Source organism: Hipposideros armiger, unplaced genomic scaffold (genome assembly GCF_001890085.2).
Source record: "Hipposideros armiger isolate ML-2016 unplaced genomic scaffold, ASM189008v1 scaffold_9, whole genome shotgun sequence".
Taxonomy (NCBI): Eukaryota; Metazoa; Chordata; class Mammalia; order Chiroptera; family Hipposideridae; genus Hipposideros; species Hipposideros armiger.
Window position 1 is genome coordinate 768,393 of NW_017731359.1, and position 23,114 is coordinate 791,506.

The 23,114-nt window shown below is 48.6% G+C and overlaps 1 protein-coding gene across 1 annotated transcript in view; it reads left to right on the plus strand.

Annotated features, from left to right (window-relative positions):
- The first annotated feature begins 4,690 nt into the window (after positions 1-4,690).
- CALB2 (calbindin 2) overlaps positions 4,691-23,114 on the plus strand; it is a 41,794-nt gene continuing 23,370 nt past the window's right edge. The window contains exons 1-4 of the mRNA XM_019653353.1: positions 4,691-4,856; positions 15,284-15,360; positions 17,921-18,010; positions 20,610-20,690. Of these exons, the coding sequence (XP_019508898.1) occupies positions 4,763-4,856; positions 15,284-15,360; positions 17,921-18,010; positions 20,610-20,690 (342 nt within the window). The 5' untranslated portion in view covers positions 4,691-4,762. The remainder of the gene's footprint in view (positions 4,857-15,283; positions 15,361-17,920; positions 18,011-20,609; positions 20,691-23,114) is intronic.

Consider the following 23,114-nt stretch of genomic DNA (forward strand, 5'->3'; position numbering starts at 1 on the left):
TAAGTTACTAGAAGTATCCTCATTTTACCAATGAGAAAAGGAAAGCTCAGAGAGGGTACACACCTTGCCCAGGATCACATAAGGAATCACGTGGCAAAACTGCTCATTAACTGCAGAACTAAAAGCTGAAGGGAGCTGAGCTCTCACTCCCTGCGCCCGTGCTTATTGGGGGAGGGTGTTACTTGACAGTTCCCAGCTACTGTTATTCCACCTCCTTTTGCTCTTCTGGCGACCCAAATCCTTTGCAGGGAAATATTTTGTCCACAGATTCCCAGGCTTCAGATCTCAAAAGTCCTGCTCCCACCTCTGGGTTCCTTTGGACTCTATTCTCCCTCCACCTGATCCGTTTCCATGGAAACTGCTGGGCTCCTGCATCCTTTTCATCCTTTCTGGGAAGCAAGGCCAGCTCTCTGGCACCCCAGTCACTAGGCCTGGCCATCATAAAGACCAAAGGAACAATATCTGGAAGAAATATTTCCAGGCAGAGGGAGGAACCAGGTTGTGCTTCTGATTTTTTCTTTGATGGTCTCCAAAATAACACCAGGTGCTCTAAGGAGCTCTGCCAATTACCTGGGCCCAGTGGATACTAGCTGGAAAGTTGTCATCTGCTTTACATCTCGCCATCTTATAGTCAGCAGGCCTCTTTCTCTTCTGAGGGAACAATTCTGGGGTCTGAGGCAGAGGGTAAGTCAGGCACGTCTTCTTGCCAATACCTAGGGGTATTGGGTTGCAGCATTCAGGGTACAGCTGGTGGGCATGGGGTGCAAAACGGAGGATGGCACCCAATCTGCCACTTCTGGAGCAGGGAGGAACCAGCTATCACCTGAACTTGTGGGCAGCCTGGAAACAGTGGACATGGCATCACTCCTTGCCACTGTTAGGCACCCTGTGGTCCTGGTGGCCAGGAGCTGAGAAGAACTTTGTACACATTATCAAGGGCCTTGGCACCTGGTCCACAAGGACTCCATTTAACCTGGAGACTTGAAACTGGAGGAGCCAGAATGTTCTCGATATCCTCTCCCTGACAGGTCTTAGTTGGGTGTTAATTTGGTTTCCTAACCTTTAAAATAGGCCCGATTCTTGCATTGCACACCTGATAGGCTAGCGGTAAGGACCTACCTAACTCAACAGGACACACCAAAGCCTCTATAAAGGCATCTAAAGGGATCCTCGTGGTCATTATCTCCATCGTCATAAAATGCGAGGAGAGATCACGGACCAGCAGCAAAACCTCAGACATCTAAAAAAAAATTACAAGAGTCTCAATTGATTGAAATATAAACAGAAAAGAGTTTCATTTTTATTGTCACTGCTTTCAGATTGAAGCTAACTTTCCTATTCCTTAGCGATTTCTTGATCCGAGTCTATGTTTTTCTTCTCACATTCAAGCATTTAAACTTGATCCAGTCCAACTTAAAACTTGTCTCTTCACCGGTTCAAAGTCTCCTCATTGCAAATTTCATGAGGGCCCCGGCTCCAGGGCTAAGTGTGGAGAGGAGGGGTGAGCTGGCCCTGAGACACCTCCTCCATGGGTTGGGTGGGAACAGCACTGGGAGAAGAGGGATCTTACCTACTTGGTCACCATGGGTTGTAGGAGCTAGAGAGGCTGGTCTCTGGAGAGTCAGAGGGCCGCTGCACGGCACCATGAAGGCTTTCTTGCAGCCATTTTCAGTTCTACCCTAGCCTCCTTCAACACCTGGACTGAGCAGCAGGTATGTGGGTTCTGATCCTCCTTTAAACTCTGCCGTGCACCTTTCCCAGGAGCCACAGAGACCCCCAAGGGCTACAGAGAACCGGAAAGGAAAGTGATCGCCCCCATCTCTCTTCTAAGCATGGGACAGGACAGCCTGGCCTTCACACAGCTGGAAGTCAGAAACGGCACCAAATCTGTCTTCACATGGGGCCCAGACTCTAGAATTCTTCTCCAGGAGCAGGGGGCTTACCAGTGTCCCCTTACTGCGGGCATTCCCCGTGACATGGCTAGGTCTTCTAGAGATACCCCCAACAAAACATGGCTTCAGAGAAGGCACAAATGAGGTACTCCCCAAAGGCTAAGGCTCCCCTCTCCCCCTCCACAGGCTTCTTCTTTCTAGCTCATGACCTTGGTTGGAAGTGGAGAGCAACAGACAGGAGAAGCCTGGCCACTGGGGAGAAGCTTTCCTGGTGGGGTACTTAGTTCCTTTTGTGCTACTATTTCAGAACAACAAGAAAAAGTCCTTTGAACATCTTACATTAAAAATAATAACTATCTTTTAATGCAGCACTTACCACTGCCAGGATTCTTGCCAACCAACTTCATGACCACGTTATTTTTGGTCCTTAAAACTGAATTTATGTATCCAGTGTTATGATTATCTCCATTTTTACTAAGGTTCAAAGAGGTTAAATAGTTTGCCCAAGGCCTCACAACCAGTAAGTGGGTTTTGTGCCCTCATCTCTGTCTGACCTCAGAGCAGGGCTTGTAACGGCTAAATGTGACTGCTTCTGCAGGCTCAGCTTGGGGACAAAGGGACTTGCTTGGGCTCTGTGGTCCTCCCTGGACCTGTGTCTGGGAGAGTCAGGAACAAGCCTTCCAGAAAGAGACTCCCACCATGCATCTAAAATGAACAATGCTAGAATTATCTCAATATGGAGTTTGGCGGTCACAGTGGCCATACCCAGGACCTCCCCCAGTCAAGCAAACATCTTCTCTCATCTCCACAGCTCTGGGAAGTTGGAAGTAGAAATTCCAGTTTCTCTTCCTCACCAGGAAAACCAAAGCAGCAAGAGGGTACTGGCTGTGGTCTTTAGGGATGAGCTCTCTGGCCCCAGAGATATGGTCCAGGGAAGGGGGCAGGAGATGAGGTAGAGGAACCTAAATGACAGTGTCAGGGCTGGAGGGGGCTGAGCCTAGGCCCCGAGTGGCTGTGTAGCACAGAGGTTAAGAGCTTGTGTTTATCCTTTCCTGTTGGCCTCACTCTGGGGTTAGCCCCTCCAGGAGCCATTCACCACCGCAGGAGAGGAATGCTGGCCACAGAATTTCTTGTCAAGCCAACCACCATTATCTCTGGCTCCATGAAGGATAGTGGGAGCATCAACTCTTTTAATGCTCAGAACAATTCTAAGAGATTTTGCAGAAAAGAAAAACTGAGGCACAGGTTATGTATTAATAATTTGCCCAAGGTCACACAGCTTATCCTGGGAGTCAAACCCAAGCAGCCTGATTCAAGAGTGCCAGATCTTAACCACTGGGCCATCCTGTCGCCCTAGTGGCAGGGCAAGAGGGACTCAGTGGATTTGGTGAATTCCTCAGTCCAGGACTCTCCTCTGGCAGCAATGGAGAAGGGATGTATACAGGCGTAACAAGCTGGCTTTTTATGACTCCTTCTCTCCTAGTTTGTTCCTGTAACTCTATACACATTTGCTTTAGGCAAAAAACAAGTAGATTTGGAACCCTCACTCTGTAATGCCCCTCTGGGCTCACCCTGGGTGCACCCCTTCTCCTGAGGGACAACCTTCCCCCCCCCTCACCCCCCATCCTCCTTAAGGTCCAGGTCCTCTAAGCCCTAGCGACCTCCTTTCTGTTCTCACCTTCCCTTTTGCTCTCCCTTTGGAAGGCAGTTCAGCTAACACTCATTAGCACATGTTAATGAGCATCAATTCATTCCTCAGTCACTCAGTGGGAGGGGAGAAAGGAAGGATGAAGCTGCCACTCTGGGGGTGATGGGTGCACAAGGCCAGGACAGGCCCCAGGGTGTAGGTCACCAGAGAGAATGGGGAGGGATCCCAGTTCCCAACTCGGGAGGTCTGCTGTCCTCAGGATTGTACTCTCTGAAACCAGTGCCGAAGATTCCTAGATCAGCGTTGGATCTTCTCTGCCCACGATACCCTAGGTGGGCGTGGCTAAGACCCGGTAGGGTAGGATCTAGTTAGTCCTGCCACTCCCTGGACAAATGTTTAAAAGCCTCCAGAGCCTCTCCAGGGTGCGGCAGGTAACAGCGCACCCCAAGGAGAGAAAAAAACAAGACCCAGGAGACAGCGGGAGCCCCTTTTTCACTCCCAACCTGGACCCTCCCTAGGGGGCGCCAATTCCAGCCAACCCCCCCCCCCCCCCGCCACCCCAAGTAAAGCCTTGAGAACGCTTGCCTTCTCCCTAAGACTGGGCCCCATTAAGGGGCCATGAGAGCAAGGGAAAAGCTGGGTTCAAATTCTAGCTTGGCCACTTATTTGCTGGACAAGTCATTTAGTCATTTGAAGTCTCAAGTCCCCACATGAAAAAGCGGTCCCTGGACTTTCTGCTGCGGAAAGGTCAGATGGGAGGAGGCATGAAAGAGACCTAGTGAACTCCATAGTCCAGGTGCTAAATACTTGTCAAACATACTATTACCATTAATGGTGTTGCTGTTACTCCTGTCGTTGTCATTATTGCTACTGCTACCAATAATATGTGATAGCTGCACTCCAGATGGTCAGGAAGAGGGGAAGGCAAGAGTAGCCTCTTTCCCCTTCGCACCTAAGAACCTCTGTTTCCTTAGCCCGGCGCCGAGGGCTTTCACCTCATCATACTTGTGTCCACACCACCGCGAACCCTGGAGAGGCCTTGAGCGGCCGCCGCCCCTCTGCAACCCAGGCCGATTCGCTGAGCGCGCGCGCCCCCTGCTGGCAGCGGGGCACGGGCGCAGCCTCCAGACTGTATATAAAGGCCGCGTGGCGCGCAAGACCTGGCCGAGAGCGGAGTGCGCAGGCAGAGCTCTTGCTGCCTGAGGTCTCCGAGCAGCTCACCATGGCTGGTCCGCAGCAGCAGCCCCCTTACCTGCACCTGGCCGAGCTGACGGCGTCCCAGTTTCTGGAGATCTGGAAGCACTTCGACGCAGACGGTCAGTAAAGCTCCCAACTTCTGTGCCCATTTGACCTGTGGGGACCTGTGGTGGAGGGGATGGGAGGGAGCATTGATGCTGACAAGTGTACGTTTGCCCCAGGGGGGTGTTTTGGCTGCAGAGCTAGCTGATGTCAGGTTGTAAATTTGAGAGACATCTGGCTGCTCTGGGGACAACTGTCAGTAACTTTTCTTCCCTGATATAAATGACAGAGAGCCCACTGGCTTTTGCAGCCTCATTCTGGGCAAGTTGTAATTTTCCCAGAAAGGAGGCCTGGGCTGGCGAAGCTCCCCATGAATGCCCCCTGCCATCTTATCTTCCCGCCTTTCTCTTCAAGGTAACGTCCTGCCTTTAGCTGCTGCAGCCACAGGTCTCAGAAGCCCACTCATTTCTTTCTTCAAGTTCCCCTTTTGTTGAATACCACGTTAGCCTTTTCACCATCCTGGAGGCTGGGGCAAGCTGAGGGATCCTAAAGGGAAACCCTTGGCCTCTGCATCACCGTTAGCAAGGAACAGGAGTGGAGAATGGCACTGGGGCCCTGAACACCCCGTGGACTTCTTCTGCCCATTTTTCCATTCCCGCAAGCACATGTGGTCCCACCCACACCAGCAGTGGGTATGGTGGGGGCAGAGCTGTGGTCTAGCCTCACATGTTCCCTCATGGTGATAATCCTGGGTGCTTTTGGTGGCTCCATATCTGGGTGGGGGAGAAGGCACAACTTTAAATGCCTCAGTGACCAAACCCTCTGCTCTGTGTGGCCTTGGCATTGACTCACCCAAAAAGTGAGACCTGGACTAAATGACCTTTGGAGGTGGCTTCCAGCACTGAGATTCTAGGGGTCTACGATGGTCTGACTCAGGCATAAAGAAAGCGAGGCCCTCCCCTTAGAGGCTTCTGCTCATGCTAGAGACTTTTTCCACCACTCCAAAACAAACAAAAACAAAAAAAAAACAAATAAGTGATCTGATTTCCTTCTCTGAGGTCCTGGCTGGGGTGGGCATCCAAAATGTTCCAGCATCTCAGTCTGCTGGCAGGGTGGTGGCACAGGGTGTTTATCCTGGGATTGAGATGGGCCAGTATGGGAACCAAAGGGGGGACCAGGTGGTGGCTCGCTCAATTCGTTCCCCTTCCCTTCCTCACCTCAGCAGGGCAGGCGTGAAGGTGGCTAAACAGAGGTCCTCTGCCCAGAGTGCTATGGAGAGGCAGGAGTTAACATCTGGGGACATGAATGAGTGAAGTCTTATTCCCTTGGAGCCAACTGAGGAAACTGGGGGTAGGGGTGCAGAGGACTGGGCATATGATACGTGGGTTAGGACCGTGATCTGCCTGTGAATTACTGAAGGAGGTGGATAGATGGTTAAATCTGTAAAATGGGGCTAAGGAGGGGTTGTATTTCCAATCCCTGGCTGGTGCCATAAAACTCCCTTGGTGAAAAGGGCTCTAACAAGCCTGCAACCTCTTAGTATTCCAGATGACAAGCACATTCCCTAAGGATGCTCCTGCCAGTTTATCTGCACCAGAGACTTGCATGATTCAAGGAAAGTTACCAAGTGGCCAAGGTTATACCTCCAGCCTCCTGCCAGATGAGTCAGCTATAAACAGAGGACTCCACAGTTCTACTTTCCCCCCATCCTCATGGGGACAACCAATAGCACTTTCGATAATCACGCAAATCCTTACATTTATCTGAGACTTTGTACTTTTCAAAACACAATCTTGCACCTTCTTGAGTTCCGCACTGTGAGCCTGCTAGGCAGATCATGATTCTCCTTGTGTAAATGAGGAAACAGCTGCAAGGAGTGACTTCTCTGAGGTTATATAGCGAGGTAGTGGTGAGGCTGGCGACTGGCCAGCACCGGTCCCCCGACTCTGGTTTCTGGATACCTGCTTTCGTTGCCACTTGCCCACAGAACAGCTCCTGACTCCGCCTCAGAGGTGGTGGGCAGTTCCTTTAATCCCAGAAAGAGGTCTTTGGCATGGCTGGAGGATAGCTAAACTAGGACTTGACTCAAGAGTCTTTAATGACCCCCAAAGCCATTATACCTGCGGTTCCCTCCTGCTCCAATGTAAACAGGGAGCTAAACGCTTGCTTCTTGCTTCTTGTGCACCAGGCCTTCTATGATCGCTGCCTCAGGGCAGTCCCAAGGAGGGCTCATGGGCCTCACAGAGAGGGAAGGCCATTCTAAAAAGAATTAGAATGCCAGAGATGGTCCAGAGGTGATTTAGGAAAATAAGGATACAGCCAAATTGGAATTCCAGTAAAGGACCCAGAGTTAGGCTGAGGGCCACCTGCTCTATACCTTCCCTACCTGTCTCAAACACCAAAGCCTGTTGGGAAGCTCACCACCTCACCCCCGAGGCACTCCCTGCCTTGTCTTGGCCTCCCTCTCACTAACTCTGGCTTCTGTTTTTCTCTTGGGGTTTCTTCCCGACTCTGAGTCCCCCTGCTGCTCATAAACTTAAAGAGCCCTGGGAGGACTCCCCTTTGCAGCTCGCCAGGTCCCTAGAGTGAGCTTGCTGGAGCCCAATTAGTCACAGCCATCAGGGAAACAGCCACCACCCCACCCCCTGGATTCCATAGTAAACAGAGCCAGGAGATGCTAGATTCTGAGGAGGGCAGGGGCTCTGACCCTAACTCAGTCCATTCCTAACTCAGAGGAAGGAGTCATCACCCTGGTGACTTTGCCCAAAGAGGTTCTTTTCAAAATTATCACTAGCCTTTCGGTGGAGAAAGGAAGGAACAGGTGTTTGGAGAGGGGAAAACTGGGATTTAAAGAGGCAAAGTTCTTTCACGATATGACACAGAAAAGTATGTATGGGGGGACCCAGGAGTCCTAGTTCCCTGTGTCACCCCAGACTCTTCCTCAGCAGTCAGCCAAGGTCATGCATTTGAGAGGGTTCTGGTGTTGTCTCTCAAAGACCCAAGTAGGGAAGACAGCAGCCAAGCACATACCACGTTAACCTGGGTGGGGCTGGGGCTTTTCCATATCACCTCCCTGCTAGAGTGGCCCTTAGGCAGCCTTACAGGTCTGCGTCCACTGTAGTGTTTCCTGGTTACTTCGTTATCAGGCACTTTCTCACTCTGCAAGAGCCAAGGGGCTTAGGGGTTCCCAGCTCAGGGTTCACACTGGCCCTCTGTGTGGTTCTGACCACACAGGCCACCAGGCTCCTATCCTGCCGACGACCAGTAGGAGGTCTGTGAGGAGCCAAGTTGTGGCCTTGGCTTTGCCCTTTGGAGGCAGCTGAGAGCGTATGGATAAGATGGGTTCTCTCCCAAAGGCCAGCAGACGTTCCTAGGACCAAGCAGAAATCCCACTCACTCTAAGAATCTATCCTACACAGATACACTAGCACATGTGCAAAAAGTTCCATGAACCAGGGGCTCTCTCACCAAGTTCTTTGGAAGACTGAGAATTTGGGAGAAAACGTGCTTCACTAGGGAACAGAGAAAGAAACCATGCTAATCCTTACAGTGGAATATTATGCAACCAATGAGAATGAGGTAGAGCTTTGGTACTGACATGGAAAAATGTCCAAGATGTATTATTAAGATTTAAAAATTGTAGAGCACTATTGTAGTATGAGCCCATTTTTCACTATTAATGAAACATGTATGCTAGAAAAATATTTGAAAGAATATAACAATAGTGGTTCTCTCTGCAGAATGGATGAAGTAACATTAAAAGGCATTTTCTTTTATTTTCTAATTTCTACAGTGCTTAAAAGTTTTACAAAAGCATGTGTTTCTTGTGTAATCGGCACAACAAGAAAAATGTACAAGAAAATAATTTTATGGACACCTCCCTCTCCCCACAAAAGAAATATATGTTATAGATGCCTATCTCCAGGTGTGCCCAGAACCTACCCAGGCTCTTTTGGGCACTTGTCTGCCTCCAGGTGGCCCTGGTGACACAGGGGGCTCTCAGAGCCTCTCACAGGGACATAAACATAAGCCCCTTGTTCCTTACCTGTGTGGGCCCCAAGCGCTTTGAAAATTAAGGACAAGTAGGACCACAAGGGGCTTAGGAAAGCCTTACCCAGTCTTCCTTCCTCTCTCCTCTCTCCTCCTACCCGCAGAGGTCATAACAAAACCATCCTCCAAACCCACCCACCACGGAGGACACTTCTAGACCCAGCGTGCCCAGACAGGCTTCTCCCTGAGCACCAGTCACCTGCAGAGTTCAGGTCCTTGGTTGGGGAAGGGGAGGAACGCTAAACAACAGCACCTCTCCTGGGCAGCTTGCATTGGAATATTCAATGAAGGCTCTTGGAACACTAAAAAGGAAGACATGCCCAAACAGGGTTACAAAATATCTGGTATATATTAAGTATTTACGCAAATACTACCATGTTTACAATGCACTATAACTGTGCTATTCATAAGATAATTATAGGATTTATAAAAATGATTGCTTCTTGGTGCATTGAAGTCAGAGGGTTCTGGTTCAGAAAGCCAAGGTCACAGTTAGGTGAGGGCGGCTTTCTTTTAACCCTGTTGGGGTATCTCTGTGGGGCCTGTGTATTATTTAGGCATAGGGTCAGGATTTGGGGTTCTCTGGGGTAGGCCCTAGGAATGAATACTGTAACCCCACCTCCACTTTCACCCCACAACGCCACATTTGTCTCACTAACAGTGCCCTTTGGTCAGCCATGAGCGGGATGCCCTGTGTTCGGATCCCACGCCCCAGCGCCCCGCCTCTCTGTGGAGGGTGATTGCATCAGGCTGGGGGAGGCAGCTGTGCCTGAGAAGAGCTGGGGCTCCCCAAGGAGGCAGCCATGGGACGCATTTTTACAAACAAGTTGCTTCAGCGCACCTGGACAGGGCAGCCACAAGCCCAGCGATCCAATCCCTGCTGGCTCACCGTGGTCATTCTCTTCTGGGCTTCAGTGGTTTCACTAGCTGAGCCCTTGGGGGAGGTTTCCAGGGCCAAGGAGACCCCTTGGGGAAATCTCTTCTAGTTCCCAGGGGCCAGAATTAATAGAGCAGGCACGAGGCTCTTCAAGAGCAGTGCCTCTCCGGTGCGACCTGGCGGCTCTCCTGGCCCATTGCGTCATGTGCCCTCCTTTGCCCAGCCCAGCCCATCTGGGGCCTCTGGCTTCAGCACTCCCCTCCTCTCTGGCTCTCTGCTGTCTCCCCTCCTCTCTGGCCCAATCTGCCCCATCCTTCTGGCCTCGCCCACGCCTGGGAATCAGCCCAGCATTATTAGGCTGCCAGCTGTCCACAGGTTCAGGGGACCCAGCCCAGCTCCGGAGCCACTGTTCCAGAAGCAGCACCGCCTAGAAACACAGATTAAAAGGCAAGTGTCTAAACATCCATCCAGTAGCTGTTTGCACTGGGATCCCCTCATCTCCCAGGAACCCCTGGGAGAAGTGTGTGTGTGTGTGTGTGTGTGTGTGTGTGTGTGTGTGTGTGTCTGACAAAGAGAAAAACCAAGACACGTACAGATATGGACAGAGGTCGCCCCTGGGATGAATAGAAGGAAACAAGGCTGTTGGCTGTGACTAGATCTCCTTTCCCCTCAACTCCTGCTCTCTAACATGGGGTCGATAACACCATCTGCTTACCTGGCAGACTCCAGAAGACCAGACGGGGTGGGGAGTGGAAAGCTCTTTGTAAATGGTACACACCACGCAAAGTAATGTGGGGGCAGAGCCAGAGAAAGCCAATCTTCTGCCTTCAAGGGTGGTATCTGACTGTCCCAGAGGGTGCTCATGCTGGAGGGCAAAGGGCTATTTGCCTTTCCATAAGCTGGAACTCTGGACAGACAGCCAAGTGGCCTAGCCCCTTGTGTAGCTTAACGAGGAAGTCTGAAACTGCCTAACTCCCCTCCTTGATTTTTTCTTAACTATGCATCATAGAGTAACAGAGACAGGTGAACACCAACGCAGCATCGAGGCCAGTGGCTCTCACACCTGAGCCTGCAGGAGGGCTTCTTAAAACACAGATTTCTAGGCCTCACTCCCAAAGATTTGGATTCAGTAGGTCTGGGGATGGGACCTGAGAACTTGGCATTTTTAACAAGCTCCCAGGTGAAGCTGACACTGTCAGGCCCCAGACCACACTTTGAGTAGCACTGGTCGAGGCCCCTCAAGTCAACAGAGGTGAGTCACTTGTCAATATGAGACCCAGGTCTACCATCTCGGGGCTCACATCAGTCCCCTCCACCTCAACCTCAAATGTAAAGCCAAAGGCACCATTTTTCTAAGAAGACACTAACATTCAAAAGCAGTGGTTCTCAAACGTTTACATTCCTACGTTGTTAAAATGCAGATTCTGATTCAGCAGGACTGGTGTAGGGCCTGGGATTCGGCATTTCTAACAAGGTCCCAGGTAATTCCAATGCTACTCTTCCACAGACCGCGCTTCAAACAGCAAGCCCTTTTATTCTAGACCTACTAAATCGGAATCTCCATGTTAATACAATCCCCAGGTTAATATAATAATTCTTGCACACCTTAAAACCTGAGACGCGCTGCTCTAAAGCAGTTCTTATCCCTGAATGCACATTAGAATGAACTGGAGAGCTCTGAAAATATGCCCACGAGAAGTCCCCACACCCCGTCAATTAAATCAGAAGCTCTGGGGATGGGGCCCAGGCAGGTGGTTCTAATACAAGCCAGGGCTGAGAACCAGCACTCTAAAGATAGCAGTCATGCTGGAATTCTTTGGGCCAAAGGGTTTACAGCCATGGGTTGGTTCAAAAGACCTTAGGAGCACAGAGTATTAAAATGATGCTTTCCGTTCAGCGAGATTTTACATTTTCCAGAATGCTTTTGCCACATTACCTTGTATGGCTCTCACAGTAGCTCCATAAAGTAAAAAGAACATAAGTAGTTATGCCCATTTTAGAGATCAAGAAATTGAGGCTCAAATATTTTGGTTTGCTCAACGTCACATGGACAGTCACAGAGCTGGTGGTAGAATTATACCTCTTACTCAGGTTCCTCTTTCCTGTTCAATTCTTAGAAAACCTGTATTCACAAGTCTCAGTGAGAAACAATTAGGCCTCTTTTCACTATGGAGCAGGGCATCCTTCCTTCGGTCAAGGCTTTCCAAGTGTCCACGGTCAGATTAATTGTGAAGATGTGTTGTCTCACTTTAAATTTGGGGGCACTGAGGCACAGTGGTGGTGAAAAATGGCAGCAAGAGCAGAATGAGGAAGGTACAGGGTCCCTGGCTCCCACTCAGCCCCCTCTCCCTAAGGGTCACAGAACAGGTTTGATACTGAGGCTAGGAGTGACGGTTGCCACAGTAACCACATCCATATTGATGCCCTTCCACATGAGATTTGCTTGGTGGCCAGTCACTCTACCCCCCGTAAGAGGGTCATAGAAAAAGCAAACCACTTGCCCAGTGCTGAAGTCCTCCCTGAAAGGATGTAGGCAGCCGTCCTCCACCCCAGCCTCAGATAATAGGTGCCTCCTGGGTGATGGATGGGATTGCTCTGAGGGAGGCCAAAGTAGCGAAGTCCTTCCCCCCGCCCCCTCACTGGGCCCTGCAGCTCCTGCCTGCCAACCCAATCTCTGCTCCTCACCCTCTGCCTTCAGCTGGGAGATTCACATCGTTCTTGTCTGGCTGCCTCACCCCAACAGACCATTAAATGCTCTTGGAAAATAGGCCCATGTCTAAAGCTTGACTGTAGGCCCCCTGAGCTCCGAACACAATGCGGAGCTGTTGTTCAGTTCAAAACGTAAAGGCTTGTTGAACTGAACCACGTTTCTGCCCCTTTTTGGGGGGTACAGAGAGGGAGGTGGTAGGGGAATTCCTAGCTTGGCAAGAGGGGCTCCTCCAGCTTCTGGGAGCCTCCTGCCAGCTGGATTCAGGGAAGTGGCTCTTTCTCCAATGGCACTATCCCAGCTGGGGGCCCTCTCCCTGCCTGATTTCACTCCTCCCTCTGCTCAGTAGCTGGGGCTTCTCAGCGAGAACTTCCCTGCCCACCCTGTCCAAGTAGCCCTGGCAGTCACTTCATCTGCCTCCTAATACACCCAAGAAACAGATACACACTCACGCACTCACGTGTCCACCCAGCTCGGACTCCGCCGCCTCTGAGGCCTCTGCTTCAACGAACCCCAGCGCATGCTCACAGCGCAAGCTCCCAGCCTGCCTCTCCAACCCCAGCCTCAGGCTTCTGGAAGCTGCACCTGGACCCAGAGCGTCCCTCAGCTTTCTGCCTAAGAAATGGGAGAATAGCCAGATCACTGCTGGGTGTGACTAAGAAGAGAAACAGTAGTCCTTCCTCCAACTCAAGAGCTACCATCAACTGGACTTCCTTTTTGCTTAGGAAGCCCCTCCTCCATCCACCCCCTCCCTTTTCGCCCCTCCCCAACTCCAGGTGGCCTCACTATTAGGCACACACTCAATGCAAGTCCAACTCCCCCAAGAAGCTTTGCAGAACATCGTGGAAGAAAGGTGGCCACACTATCCTGGGGTGGGGGAAAGAGAACTCAAGTCTCAGCCCCAAGTCCAATCACATCTTTTCCCTGTAGACAAAAATACATAATTTATCTCAAGTGAGTCTTACCATACAATAGTTATCGTGGCGTCTTCTCCACTAGAGGGCCCTCTAAGGATATTTATTCTCATGGGCGATAAGGGAAAGACTGGAAAGAAGATATACGCCCCCCCTCACCCTTACCCCCGCCCCCACCCAGGCCCCACCAAGGCCAGGGCAATACTTCTTTTTTATTTCCTTTGTTCGGTTTGTAATTTCGTTCGACCCTCAAGCAAGCTATCTGCCATCCCCCTTTTCTCTTCAAGTTGAATATTATATATGCAAACCTTGCTTAATTCTTTAGATCAGATTTGGAACTTGACTTTAGGCCAGTGGTTTTCAAACCTTGCTGTACATGGAAATCACCTGGGGAGCTTTGGGGGAAAAAAAAAAAGCATGATATTTAGTTCACACCCCAAACCAATTACATCAAGATGTCTGGGAGTAGAAGCCAGATATCCATATTTTTGAAAGATCCCAGGAGAGTCCATTCGCAGAAAGTAGCCTGGAGAGCAGGGCTTTAGGTCTCTCAGATTTCCCACCCACAAATCCCTCCTCCCCATCACAGCAGAGACCAGTGACCCTGGCCGTGGACTCAGCAACCCTGCTCTCTAAGCCATCTGGGTTCAAGATTTGAGAACCTAAAGGACTACTTATGTGATCTTGTATGTCAGGCATTGACCTTGGGACCTGGTCCTGAAAACCGCTTTTCACCCAGATTCAGTCTTATCTAATATGCAGGTTCTGGTCACTGAAATCAAACAATAGCAACATTTACAGTTCACTCATAATGGGTTAAGTGATGGGATTTACATCCAAAATCCCATTTAATTAAAATAACCCAGAGAGGTTAAATAACTTTCCCAAAGTCAAATGGCTGGTAAGTGCAGCAGAACAGAGTTTGAATTTGTGTCCTTAGACCTCAGAGCCCCTCTCTTCATTACTGTGCAGTGGATGGCCTCCCCCATGCTTTGTCCCTATTACCTACTCTCTCAGGCACCCCCGTTTCATAGCACAAATGCCCTGCTTTTCTCTTTCTGCTCTTTCCTTCTTTATAAGTTTCCTGGAGCTGCTGTAACAAAGTACCACAAACTGGGTGGCTTAAAACAACAGACATTCTCTTGCAGTTCTGGGGGCTAGAAGTCCAAATTCAAGGTGTTGGCAGGATTGGTTTCAGGTTCTGAGTGGCAACGTTCTCCATGTCCTCCTAGCTTCTAGAGGTTGCAAGCAATTCGTGGTACTCCTTAGCTTGGAGATGCTTAACTCCAATTTCTGCCTGTCCTCACGTGGTCTTCTTCCCAGTGTGTGTCTCTCTGTGTCTTCACATGGCCTTCTTATAAGGACACCAGTCATTGGATTTAGGACTTCCCCCACCCCCCCAATCTAGTATAACCTCATCTTAACTAATTATATCTGCAAAGGTCCTATTTCCAAATAAAATTACATTCTGAGGTTCCAGGTGTACATGGATTTGAGGGGTTCACTCTTTAACTCAGTGCACCCTCCAATCCCAGAGACCCAAGTTCTGCCTCTGACCTCATTCACGCTGCTGACCAGGGCCGACCACCTGCTGACAAACCTGGATGCTGATGACCTGTGGTCCCCTGTCAGATCTCTAGCTCCTACTGCTTGCCCAGCTGGTTACAGACAGCTCCCAGCTCCTGCTCATGTCTGCTGGCCTGGCCCAGAGGCTGCTCCCTCCCAGTGTTCTCTGAATGTATACCCTAAAGACATGTGGTTATTAATCTTTGATTTCTGTGGTTGCACACTCCCTGAGGGCAGGGTCCGCACTCCTAACAGTCCAGGGCTGACCCAGACACCTGTTTGTTAACCAGTGAGAAGTTCTCCGTGAAGCCCCCAACTTTCCCACCACACCCACCTCCCATCAGTCTTACTACTTAGCTCTGAGGTTAATTGCTTTTTTTTTCTTTGTAGGAAATGGGTATATTGAAGGTAAAGAACTAGAAAACTTTTTCCAAGAGCTGGAGAAGGCAAGAAAAGGCTCTGGCATGGTAAGCCCAGCCCTCGCTCCCATTTTGGGGTATTTTCTGTCAACCTGACCATGGCTTCGAGCATTGTTTGTCCCAGGTTATGCATCCCATCAGTGGGTCTGACAGCTCTCATTTGACCCTTAGACATTTTATTTGTAAGGATTTTTTTTTAATTGGAATACTCCCTAAAAAGAGTACCTGACCTCAGTACACTAGGTGACTGGGATTGAGGAGTGTTCATGAATGGACACCAGGGGTCAATGAACCCCCCAAAATTGCAAAGCTTTGTGTCTATGTATGTGTGTATAAAAGTATTTTTCTCCTAGGGAAGAGTCCACAGCCTATTTAAGATATTCAGAGGAGTCATGACTCAAGATTGGACGCCTAGAGGGTTTCAAGTGCTTTTATTCTAGATGGAGTTTCTCAGCCTCAGCACTTTTGACATTTGGGGCTGCATAATCCTTTGGGGGTGGGGGGAGCTGTCCTGTGCATTGTAGGATGATTAGCAGCATCCCTGGCCTCTCTCCATGAGATGCCAGTAGCGTCCCCTCCAAGTTGTGACAATAAAATTGTCTCCAGACATTGCCAAATGTCCTATGTGAGGGGTGCAGAATCATCCCCACAAGAGAACCACTGTTCTAGGCCAGCAAAGGCTGGCATCTTCAGCAAGGACCTAGAGGAAAATGGCGGATTACTCCAAACCAGTATCTGAACCAATGGTACTGGCTGGCCTCATTTGTGGAGGTGTCAGACCACCCTTCTTAGCTTGCCTGAAGTGACTCCAAAGCATGTCCTTAACAGTAGGGATGTTGTTTCCCCTGGTGCCAACCTGGCACTATGGACTATTGTCTGTCCCAGGTGATGCAGCATTTTGAAAACCTTCTGGAGGAGCATCTGAAATACTGAAAAGACAAGGTGATTGAAGCTAGTCTGTTGTGATTTCCATGCCTGATTCTCGAATATATGGAGTCAGCCCCACTTGCTCTCCAAGCTCCCAAGGATCCTTTGGGGGTCTTTTCACCCTCCCCTGCAGTGTGCCTGTTGGTCAACTCACTGCTTATTAACAAGTCTTCATGGAGTAGTTTGGGAGATGAGTCACAAATACACCATTGAACTCCTGGTTCAAAGCTCAGTAGAGAGCCCAGTGAGGAGGAGGTCCAAGCAATGGACTTAAGTGATGGAGGTGATTCATGGGTTTATCAACAGTTTTCCCGTCACTCTCACTACCAGGATCTCAGAAAACACAGGCTTCACAACTGATTCTGGGATAGTGGGGTAGGTGGAAGAATATGTTCTCATGAAGTGCTTCTCAATCATTGTCTTTCTTAGATGGCATCAGGGGTGATTTTCACATATGTCAACTACAATCTCAACTAATATATCCCAGACTGGGTCTCAGAGCATCTGTTACATGATAGAAAGGATATTGGCCTTGGAAGCAGGAGCCATGAGTTCAAATTCTAGCTATACTAACTGGTGATCTTGGGGGGAAGTCACTTCATCTCTGCCTCCACTTGTGTGTAGAATGGACAGGCTACTCACCTCATGGGGACTGTTATAAAAATTAAATTAATTAATTAAAATAAATTAAATGACCACATTTGTGATAAGGGCTTAGGATCGTCCCATGCACATTTGTCAAGGTAAAGCAATCAATATTGATAAACAAATAAATATTGGCAAATTGAGACCAGTTCCAAAGGTGAAAAGCAATAGAAGGAATTCAGGCAAGACTCTAAGAATTGATAGAATTCTCCATGGCCCAATCCTACAAAGCCCACAACCCTCCCCAAAGTCCTCAGATAAGTGAAGAAGAGGCATCCCAAGTAGATTCGTTATTGATTAGAGATTAGGAAGAGCTCATTAATGCAAATAATTAGCCAGCAACGCCCCAAACCAAGAGAAGGTTTGAGAACTTCAAGGGTGCTTTATATTAGATAGGCAACCATGGGCTAAAGGAATGTGTGAAGTTTTTTGCCTTTCCAGTAGTCCTAGTAACCTAGTGAACTATTTAAATTACCCCTCAGCTATATGAAGACTTTCTCTTCACATTTCTCCTGGATAAAATCAGAGGAAAAAATATTGTGAAATTGCCAATTAGGCTTTAAAGCAGAAAATGAGCAATGCACCTTGCACTGGTGGGGTGCTTAGAACCTAATTGGGGACCACTGGATTAAGTTGGGTTTATTAGAAGCGACCTCAGTAAAATGTTGGAGCCTCAGCTCTCACACCTGAGTGATGGGAGTAAGTCCTCACCCTTATGATAAGTGTTGTGGTTTAATTCATCTCAAAGGCAGAGGGGCATGTTTAATTATGTGGCACAGAACATGTCCATGTGTGCTATTCCCCCTTGAAAACAATGTGACCGAGCCTCAAAGAAGAGACCACTGGATGTGGAAGGATCCTGGAAAGGAAAAGGGTGCAGCCCTGATCACTAAGGGCATTCATTGGCTCAACCTGGTTCCATGCCTGCATATTTAGGGCACAAGATGATTCCCACCATTGCTGCACCAAAAAGGTGAGAGATCCATGGTTCACATGGGACCCCGCAGCAAAATCAGTCCCCGTGGTCTTTCCACAGGTGTCAAAGAGTGACAACTTCGGGGAGAAGATGAAGGAATTCATGCAGAAGTATGACAAGAACTCAGATGGGAAAATTGAAATGGCAGAGGTGAGTCCTATTGTCCTGGCTAAGAGCTACATGGGAATGGCCATCGTCACCTGTGCCTCTCCCATGCACAAACATCCGTCTAGGGATCTAAATGAGATGGTGGTCTTAAAGCACCCCCATCCCATCCCCAGCACTTAGGATGACCAAAGAGAACAGAGGCACCATTTTCTGTATCTCAAAAGGAAAGAGGAAGCAACAAACATTGGCCTAAGACAGGGATGAACACCTTAAATGTTCTCAGGGTTCAGCAGGTGTTGTACATGTGTGATGAGCCCAGCTAAAGATAGAAGGGAGGGTGAAGACTGGGGAACAGGAGAATTCATGCCCTACCTAAAAGGCGTGCAAAGGCAAAATTTGTATAACATATATCATATATAGCATGTATAATTTATATATATATAATATATATATGAATATATATATTATTAAAAGAGAAATTGAGGCATATTAACACATTGAGGATGGGGCATTTAAATATATAGACACAAATCTGCATCACCGGTCCACAAAGTGTTAAAAATTTCAAGACTTTGAGCAAATATTTGTTGGAATTAGGCAGTGCCAAACAGGAAATGGTTAGGAGTACTCCACCGACAGGAGCTAAAGGAAAGATTTATAGAGAAGAGACAAAAGCAAAGGAAGGAAATTATCTGATTGTTTATAGCTTAAGTGGTTGCATTATTTGGGAAAGCCTAGATGGCTGTTTTTTTAGGTTCTGATTTGCTTACATGGGCTACTAGGGCATGAAGACCGCCTCAGTCTAATGGCTGTCCTTAATTAATTAATGTAACAATTTATACACACACACACATACACTCATACACACACATGTCCATATGCATGTGTATGCAGGACCAACCAAACACGTCTGGCAATCTGTTTGCAACCTGTGATCGAGCAGTCAAGGCTGATGATGGCAGCACACGAATGAGGCATAGCTCCTCCCCAGGGGGATTGGTGGGATGCCGCCTTAGGTTAGTGGCCTGAAAGCACAGACTGAGACAAAGATTTGAGTGGATGGGACCTATTGAGAGAGGATTCTCAAGACAAGGGACGAGAGGGCAGCTGGAAAGGGCAGAGGCAGGAGCTAAGCTAAAGGCATGGTCTCAGCTAGAGCCTAGGTTTGACCCAATCCCATGAGGAGCTGTGGAGTGTGGATTGTGCCACAGAGTTGGTCCCACTTTGAGGCAAGGGGTGGGGTGATCAATTAGTCATTGGATGCAGGCTGCCCCCAAGTGGGGATAGGGTGGGGAAGGTGGCTGGGGCAGCTCTAGTTTGGTGGAGGGCAGTTCTCCTGCCGGGGGAAGCTATGAGCCATTAGCAGTGGTCCTTCACAGCCCCTGAGGAATGGCCCACCAGCCTAGTGAAAGGGAATCTGGGAAAGGCACCCAAAGACTCCACTAGAGATGCCTAAACTGCAAGTCTCGGAACACGCTGACTCAAATGGGCTCAAACCAGAGATCAACAGACTTTTCCTGTAAAGACCCAGATTGTGGCAAATGTTTAAGGGTTTGAAGGCCATACAGTCTCTGTTAGGACTCTTCAATTCTACCACTGTGGCACAAAAGCAATATGTAAATGAATGGGCATGTCTATGTTCCAATACAAGTTCATTTACAGAAACAGGCATTGGGCCAGATTTGGCTCGTGGGCCATAGTTTACCAACTCCTGGCTTAAACCATGAGAGGCTCCTAATGAGAAAGGCCATGGTAGGGTTGACTCCAGGTGAAGGAGGCCAGGTGTCCAGCCCTGCTTCTCTGCAGTTCTCTTGGCTCTGTTCTCTGACTCCAAAACCATTTCATCCTGAGGCTGGTAGCAAGCTGGCTGCAACAGTTCCAGGCATCACATCCAGATTCAACCATGTCCAGATGCAGAAAGGGCTCACCTCATTGGGTTTCTGATAAGAGCAAGGAAGCCTTTCCCAGGAGTACCCTCACATTTCATTGGCCAGGACTAGGTCACATGCTTACCCATAAGCCAATCACTGGCAAGGAATAAGATTAGCACGCTTAGCTTAGACTAATCAGGATTTGCCTGTGACCAAGGATGCTGGGAGCAGAAGGAAGGAAAGGCCAGTTGGGTGGGCAACCAACAGTGTTTGCTGCACAAGAGTACTTGCACTTTTTGAAGTCAGATTTGTTGAAGTATAATTTACATATGATAAGTTGCATTGATTTGAAATGTAAAATTCCATGAGTTTAGACAGTTGTACACAGCCATATAATCACCATCCCAATTAAGATACAGTATTTCTATCACCCCCAAAAGGTTCCTTGCCTGGTACAGGCCATCCTGTGCTAGCAACCACAAAAAAATGTTTGCATTTTTTGGAATGTTATATATATGGAATAATCTATTAAGTGTTCTTTTGCGACTGGGTACTTGGGACCACTTTCTGTCCCTTCAGCTGCTCATACCCTAAGGTTTAGGGTGATGAAGATGCACTTCTCAGAACATCCTTCTTCCCCTTTGAAGGGCTGTTCTCAGGAAGGGAGCAAAATGTGACTCCCTTTGCCACCTCATCCTTCCTGCAGGAAAGTCAGCTCTGCTTCCTGTAGGGCCCTCCATAATATTACTGTCGCTCTCTGATCCCCACAGCTGGCGCAGATCCTGCCGACTGAGGAGAACTTCCTTTTGTGCTTTAGGCAGCACGTGGGCTCCAGCGCTGAGTTTATGGAGGTGAGGCCAAGGTGCTGCCTTTCTCCCGTGTTCAGATCCAGGCTCACCCAAAAGCCTGGAATGGTCCCTGGGAGACACTAAACCCCTTAGAGCTCAGCTACTCAAATCGCAGCCCGTGGGCCAGCAACATCACCATCACCATCGCAGGTGCTTGTTAGAAATGCAGAGTCCCTGACCCGCTGAATCAGAACCTACATTTTAACAAGATCCCCAGGTGATGTGTGTGTACAATAAAGTGTGGGGAATAGGGTGAGAAGCAAGCCTGGGTCAAGTATATTTGGGAAATGCTGTGTATACACTATCTCCCCTTTGTGGAGTTTTCATAGACATTTCCATGTTACTGGCTTCAAGAAATCCGGCAGTAAAGAGACCTGTTTTACTCGGTTCGGCTCCCGAATTTCTTCTCATGCAATACCATTAGTGTCCCCTCAAGGTCAGAGTTCCAAGGAGCATGCTTGGGAAGGAGGGATTATGTATCGTCCTAGAGCTGAAAAAGCCCAGTGAGAATTTCAGTTTCCAGTACCTTCCAGGCTTGATCTTTGACTGTAGTCTGGGTTTCGGTATCCCCCTTTTTTTATTTTTATTTTTTTTGGGTTTTTTAATTTTTATTATTATTATTTTTTTAGCTGAGCCATCCTGCCACCTGTTGGCAGCTCAGCAGCAGCTCAAGCTCGGGCCGGACTCAAACTGCTGTTGCTCAGAACTCAAACCTTTGAGCGAGCTCTTAACCAACTGAGCCACTCAGCCTGCCCTTTGGTATCCCCCCCCCCTTTTTTTTTTTTTTTTAAGCTGAGCCATCCTGCTACCTGTTGGCAGCTCAGCGGCTGCTCAGCTCGGGCTGGACTCGAACCGCTGTTGCNTTTTAAGCTGAGCCATCCTGCTACCTGTTGGCAGCTCAGCGGCTGCTCAGCTCGGGCTGGACTCGAACCGCTGTTGCTTAGAGCTCAAACTCTTGAGCGAGCTCTTAACAAACTGAGCCACTCGGCTGGCCCCGGTATCCCCCTTTTAAATGGGCATTGCCATCTTTGCAATTGAAATTCTCTGAGATCATGTGAAAGAGGAAATCCAAAATCAAGTATCTTTTGAGTAATATTCAACCATTAGGTTGAACCATGTGAAATTGCTGATATTTAACCATTTTCGATTTACAAAACTTAGAAATTCCATATGGTTCAACCAAATATATTACTAATCCTGATGGTCAGCAAACCACCAATTATTTCTTGCTCTCCACTGCACCCTAGCGATTCAATGTGTGTGCCCATCAGTGTGAAATTCAACCCATACCCTACACACACTGCCTGCTATGATAAACAATGACTGGCCTCTAATTTGACTCAAGTTGCCATTCATCGTGTGAAATCCATTTCCAGCCACCAGTAAGCTCCTCTCCGTGAGTTACTGCCTAAAACGAGTGGAGAGCTAGCCCTGAAACCCACATGGCAGTGAGTTCTCCACATACAGATAGAAAGTCAGTTAAAAATAACCTATTCTCAGGGCAGAAGAGTCATTTTTTAAGTGGCAGCTTGCCTGAGCATCAGATAAGGATTTAATTTATGGTGCTTTAAAGGATTTTCTCTGGTTTTTTTCAAGATGGCAAAATTCCATAAGCTGGTAATTGACATTCTGGATTCTGTCCTTAGTCCTCCTCCTACCTGTCTAGGATGAGAAGTCTGCATATACTTAAAAATTGTCAGTATAGTGCTCTTGTGAGAGTCAATTTTTCTGACTATAGAAAAGGGAGTGTTAGGACTGACTGTTCCTTTCCTGATAGGGAGACAGCCAAAGATGGCCTCTATTCCACCTTTGATCTGGAAAATGGGGATAGCTTGCAGGGGGCAGAGATGCTTAAAGAGGAGCAAAAAAACCTCTCTCTCTCTCTCTCTCTCTCTCTCTCTCTCTCTCTCTCTCTCCCTCCCTCCCTCCCTCTCTTCCTCCCTTTCTCTCCTCCCACCCCTCCAAATGAGCGGTTTCTGTGTAGTTGACACAATTCCATATTCTTTTCTGCCTTTATCCTTTAATCAGCAGCATAACTGCAGAGCCGACAACCCCCTCTCCAAGTTTCCTGGGACCCTACCATCCTACAGTACCATCCCCTCCTGGGGTTGTTCATTTGTTCCATTTTTATCAGCTGGAAACATGAAATGGTCCCTCAGTAGCCCTGAAAGGCTTGTGCTGTCAGATAGCTCCCATCCCACTGCTCAGCACAACATTTTAATTTCTAATTTTAGTGACGCCTCAGGGTTTCTTTGAGATGTCACAAAGCCCAGGTCTCTTGAACTCTTCCTTGAACAGGAAGAGAATAATGACCCACTGATGAATGAGCACAAAGTGCTGGAAGGAAAGAGAGAAGTGAGCCTGGGAGCATGCATGGGGGCGGTCAAAAGAGGGAAAGGGAGGGAGAGAGGGAGGGAGGGAGGGAGA